The sequence below is a fragment of the Euphorbia lathyris genome, chromosome 6 (genome assembly GCF_963576675.1).
Source record: "Euphorbia lathyris chromosome 6, ddEupLath1.1, whole genome shotgun sequence".
NCBI lineage: Eukaryota > Viridiplantae > Streptophyta > Magnoliopsida > Malpighiales > Euphorbiaceae > Euphorbia > Euphorbia lathyris.
In genome coordinates, this window is record NC_088915.1 from 38,102,270 (window position 1) to 38,108,502 (window position 6,233).

The 6,233-nt window shown below is 38.1% G+C and overlaps 1 protein-coding gene across 1 annotated transcript; it reads left to right on the forward strand.

Annotated features, from left to right (window-relative positions):
- The first annotated feature begins 3,303 nt into the window (after positions 1 to 3,303).
- On the forward strand, positions 3,304 to 6,030 carry LOC136234210 (uncharacterized). Its single transcript, XM_066024002.1, has 5 exons — positions 3,304 to 3,682; positions 3,776 to 3,924; positions 4,020 to 4,068; positions 4,252 to 4,394; positions 5,684 to 6,030. Exons 1-5 carry the CDS (start codon positions 3,634 to 3,636, stop codon positions 5,768 to 5,770), a joined length of 477 nt encoding a protein of 158 aa, XP_065880074.1. The 5' UTR covers positions 3,304 to 3,633; the 3' UTR covers positions 5,771 to 6,030.
- Positions 6,031 to 6,233: the final 203 nt, after the last annotated feature.

Consider the following 6,233-nt stretch of genomic DNA (forward strand, 5'->3'; position numbering starts at 1 on the left):
TGCTGCTGGGATGCGCATGGAGACCATCCTCATCAACATGCGTGTAATGGAACAGAGAATCAAGTCATATGAGCAAGAAGTGGAGATCTTACGAGCCAGAATAGCCATTCTAGAAGGGAACAGCCATTCCGCACCAAAGCCCCATGTATCCGATGAATCACATAGGAGCCCCATCAAAAACACTGAACCAATTGAAGAAGGACCCACACCAACTGCTGCAAAACCCACTACTGATAAGGAGGCCGAGTCCTTCCAGTCCCCAATAGTGTAAATGTCTCACTCTCTTTCTCTCTATCCTTTGTTTGGCTTGCTGTAGCTGTTGTTTTCGCGCGATATGTTGGCGTCTGTCTCCTACCCAATTGTCTTACATTGAGGACAATGTTTTGGTTAAGTTGGGGGGGGGGGGGGGGTAGGGGAATAGAGTCTTAGCAACTGTTTGACTGTTCGATCATGCTGTGCTATTTTACCTTGCTCTGTTATTTTATTCCCACTTATAATTTTTGTTTGCTTTTCGCTTCACATCAGAACCACCTCACAAAAACAAAAACAAAGCACAAACACCATAATCACCCTGTGCGCTTCACCCGCCACTCACCCATCCATCTTCATATTGGGTTAAGTTGATCAAACTTTGAGTAGTTAAGTTGCTATGCGATTTTTGTTTTTTTGATGATGTGATAATCGATGATGAGTAGTTGAGATTGATCAATTTAGTATGTGAAGTTTCTTGATCATGTTAATTGTTGACCAAGTGCAAACAACCAGTGAGGCTTGTACCTAAATCTTGCACACTGTTGCAATAATGTTATTGAGGAGTGGGCTTTGCATATTTTAGGTAAGTTAGATTTTGCCTTGTTTGCCTTTCAGTAGAAAGAAATGAATCCTGGCACAAGAGGATGAACATCCAACCACTCACCACCAGACACCCATACAAACATCCATAGCTGGAAGCTGGATATTAAAAGAAAAGGGCCCTGTTTCCAAAAACCTATCAAAGGGGACACATTCACATAGAAAATTCCTTGTCAAAATAAAAGAAGGAAAACTTTCCCCTCTCAAGTGTTCAAAAGAAAAATGAAACAGGAAAGCCTAGAAACAATGACAAACCAGCTCTCAAAGCTAAACCGATACACCTTCACCACAAAACACCTGCTCTAATCATAAATTTCAATCAATCGACCATCCAAACCACCCCCTCACCCTTGTGATGATTCCAAAGGTGCCAAGAAAAGTTTCGAGTATCTGTTAGACAAGAAGGCAAGTCAAAACTTATTCTTTGTATGCATAGCTGTCGAGTGACTTAAACACCCCACAATTTGAGAGCAAACACTGTGAGAAATGAGTGAAATCCCAGAAGTACTAGGAGAATGATTAACTTCTGATCAGGGGACTCATTAGCTAGTTGAATCAGCTTAAATTACTCATCATAAGAATATTACAATCGTTAGAGAAGTCTTAACTGCATCTGCTTAACTATTTCTTTGTTTGTGATATTTTCACCTGTTCCTTCATTTTCATTTTGATGTGTTGCTTGAGGACAAGCAAAAGCTTAAGTTGGGGGTAATTTGATGCGAGTAAAAGGAGCAAATAAAAGAGGATGAACATTCATGGAAAAGAGCTTCAAAGTCTTAGTTTTCAACCAGAATTGGAAGAAACAGGTAGAAATAACAGTTCGAAGCAGGAATCCTCATGAACAGCCTTTCAGTAGAACAGAACAGCTTAAACAACGACATTAACGGGTCATTTGGAAGGAAACGGATAAACGCACGGTTCGAGCAAGCTATAAGAGAGAGAAAGAGAGATAAATGTCGAAAGCAAGACAGCTTCCATCTTGCGCGAAGTGTAGGAGGATTGTTTACTTGTCCTTGTATTTACTTTTTGTGACTTTTTACCCTTGTAATTAGGGTTGATGTTAGGAAGGGGGGTATAAATAGGAAAGGAATCTTATTGTAAGCAGACCTCGTTTTCCGCCACCATCAGTTTTTATTCTCAGTTTTTATATTTTCTGTCGGAAGAATGTTTTTGGGAAGAACAAGTTGTTCACTCATGATAATAAGTGAGTAATCCTTTTTGCAGGCCTAGTCAGCCATTTAAACGGCGACTGTAAATATCCTTTATTAATTAATGAAGTATTCCTATCCATTATTGAGTGTTATTAGTATGGTTAAAGAATAGATTAAGATCAAGTCTATTTTATGGTTACCGAAGATGGCACGACGGTGCTCCGACGTAACGGAAACATCTAATCGGCATATGTTGTAGTGGACGGACACGAAAACTACCACATATTGAGGTTTCTTTATGAATGCTTCCTGTTGCTTAACGCTTGTTTGTATGTTAGCACAAGGACACTTGGTTAATATTACTCACTTAGAATCTTTGGAAATGGGACACCGGACCTTAGTGACCGATGAGGGAGAGACCCAACTTAGGAATATAGATCTACTTCACTAAACGATAAAAGTTAGGCACAGTTGTTCGTAGGCGTATGGCTAGGTCTGTGCCTGTTCATCTTGAATTCATTCCATTTATTATTGTTTAGTTATTGTTTATGTTAAGTTTGATATTATTCACCCTCTCAAGATCTATATCTAACACTTAAGGTAACTTATTCCTCTCACTAAAGTCCAATCCATGTGGAATACGACACTTGGTCTTACCAAATACTGCACATGACCTAGTACACTTGCTAGCATCCATATTTAACATACCAACCTTCTTGAAAGGGATGTTATGTATTCAACTACCTTCAGAAAAATATAACCGTGTTAGGAAGAAAAAGGACGATTTAACTTCACGAAAAGAGAATTTCGCGAAGTCTGCATAGAGAAATGTGCAAGATAGATGGCGCTTTTACTTCGCGAAAAGAAGATTCCGCGAAGTCTGCAAGGAGAAATCATGAACATTTCTCTTCGCAGACTTCGCGTAATCCGTTTTCGCGAAGTAAAATTGTCCGTTTCAGGCTCTTTCTCCTCGCAGACCTTCGCAAAACCAGATTACGAAAAGTGATTTTCTGGAAAAAAAAAACAAAGAGAAAACAGTAGATACTTATATTTTCCGCCTTTTACCGTTAAAATCTTCAATAACCATATGATAAACGTAGAAAAACGATGATAATAACGATTTCTTCGATCCACACAAGAAGAAAGAAACCAAGACACGAGCAAAAATAGGAAGATGAAGAACCATGGCTTAATTTTCTAGCTATAGGAAGATGAAGAGAGAAAGAAGAGAAAGACGTGAAGATGAAGAGAAATGATGCAGATTTCGTAATATAAAAGAAAAGAGGAAGATCAAAGTTCTGAGAATCTCATGGGGAAGAGAAAATCGTGCGCTAAGGAAGAGAAGGGGAAGGGGGCTTGGAATGAACTTTTATCCTGAATCAATTGATTTCTGCCGCTGGTCTTCTTTGGTGCCGATTGTCCAAAAACGAAGAAATTGCGACGGAAGAAGAGAGAGTTACGATTTGACCGAAACTTGGACATTGATAACCTGTACAATAAGTAGCCCATCCTAATTAATTACTTTTACAATATGAAGGGATGTGATTCAATTTAGCTTCAGTTCAACTATAGCTAGCACCTTTCACAAATAAGCAAAATCCGCGCGAAGAAAGTGTAGAGGAAAACAACAATGGCTGAGAAATTGGCTCCAGAGAAGCGCCACAGCTTCGTCCACAACGGTCTCTATCTGGCTTTCCTTTTCCCTTCTGGGTGCGTCTCTTCTCTCTGGTCGATTTGATCTTAACTTCGTTTTCTTTTTCTGCTGTTTTTAGGCCAGACTGTATTTGAATGGGATCAAACCCTAGAAGAGGTAAATATGTACATTAATTTACCCCCAAATGTTCATCCAAAGCAGTTCTATTGCAAAATTCAATCCAAACATGTTGAAGTTGGCATCAAAGGAAACCCTCCTTATCTCGATGTCAGTTTTCTCTTAACATTTCCTTGTATATTTTCACTCCTTTTTTTTTTATTGATAATATAATATGGGTGCAAATTTCTTTTCCCGGATTTCAGCATGACCTCTCCAGCCCAGTGAAGACTGATTCTTCTTTTTGGACGTTAGGTATTTTATTTAACTGTTTGATTTTCATATATCCTTTTGAAGAAGTTAGTCTTTTTAAGCTTGCTGATTGTATTCTTGTGTTTAAGCTATTCCTAGTGTAAAAATATTATGTTTTTGTACTATAATGTGGAAATTAGAAATGGCCAATCAAATTAAGCTCTTCGGATTCCATTGTGGTCGCAGAGGATGATATATTGCACATAACTCTGCAGAAAAGGGACAAGGGTCAGACATGGGCTTCTCCAATTTTGGGGCAGGGTCAATTGGACCCTTACTCCACTGATCTTGAACAGAAGCGTCTCATGCTTCAGAGATTTCAGGAAGAGGTGATTAACAATTACTTCCCCCACTGTGCAACAAAGTAGATCATTAGATGTTTTAACTTTAAATTGTGTATGCTTGCTGTGAATGCTGCATTTGACTTGTGGATGAGAGTTTACAGTAATCCGTAGCCATGTTATCCTTAAGTAGCATGGTTTATTTATGACCAATTGCCTTAAGTAGCTTCAAAGTTTGTTTTTATCTTTTTTCTGCAAGCAGTTCCTTATCATGTATTTTAAATGAAGTGCTTTTATGCTTATCGCTTATGGATTAAAACTTTAGAGTGTTACATTTTGGACCAGCCTGGAGGACCATTGTTATCATGATGATTATGTGTACAGTGGCAAGGAAGACGTTCTGTATATTATGAAATTTGAAATTAGTCAAAGTAAATTCAAATCAGTGAAATGGAGGAATTGGTCCGTATGGCATATGGTAAACTCCAACTAGTTTGGTGTTAAGGCCTAGCTTAGTTTAGTATTTCAAATAGTGTAAAATTAGGGATTCGTCTTTTCTATTTTTTTGTGAGAACTTCAATTGCTAGGGACTAAACTACTATAAACAAAGTAATACACCTCAAAATGATCCCTTTATGTGCAATACGTAATGCTATGCAAAATGATTAGCATTACTAAACTCCTGGGACTTGAACTAGCGGTTTCAATGAAGGATGTCCAAGTAGCTCGTTAAATGAGTGCAATACTGCAATGTTTAGGAGTTAGTTTGTTATCCAATAAAATTGGATTGCAGTCTGTTTAAGTGAAGTGCTGCTTACCCAGTTGCAGCATTTACAGAATGAAAATATTCTAAAATAGTTGTAACGACCCAGTTCCTAGTGTTTGGATGCTATGCTTTCTACAGGGACAGGGTAATGAGGAGGAGTTCATGTTGTTACATAAACACTAATCAGTTTGGTTTTGGTATCTAAAAGATCTTTCAATTTTGTATTGCTGCCTTGCATTTTGAGTTCTGCTATATCCAACTATCAGTTAGGACGACGTTTGTTTCGTGGGCACCTAGATTTCGTTAGCTTCAACTTACTCATGTTACTGTCATTATATCATGTGTTACTTGATATTATTGGTTTGGGAAAATAAGATTAGGATTTTTCATTCTGAGATGCTTCTTGTGAATATATTGGGATTCAATATGTTGATTTTGAGTACAACATACCATAATTCATGTTGAAGTGTGGTGTACTGTATTATAATTGCAAGAACATGGTTGAATAAAAATGGTTGCTGAAGCAGAAGAAGAAATCTGATGGTTTTGGATAATGGTTTGGTTTGTGCAGAATCCTGGGTTTGACTTCTCACAGGCTCAGTTTACGGGGAACTGTCCGGACCCTAGAACATTTATGGGTGGAATCCGCACAGATTGACAACCTTGATCTAGATTGAATGTTGAGAAATTGTTATGGTGTGCTGCCTTGATGGTTCAACGGACAGTCTTGTTGTGAGATCTGATGTTTATTCTAGTAGTTGATTTCTGGCATTTGAGTTTCTGTTGTTTATTCTATGAGAAGTCATACACCTCTTTACAGATTTTCTAATAAATTTGACATTTTGAAGGAGGGTTGTATTGTATAGTATTACTGGCACGGTTTTCAACAATACTAATGAATATGATTCAAGTGGGCAATCAGATAGATTAGATTACAACTTTTGGCTGATATTGTCACGGAAACTTTAACCTTGTTAGAGCATGTGCAATGGTTGTCTCACTTTGGGAAAAGTGAGACAAAACATTGCCTCTTTGGACTGCAGGGAGGTGTCTCTCTTGAAGAGAGAAGTAAGTTGTATCACAATTGTGATACAATCGGGTGAGAGTGGAGTGAATTGATT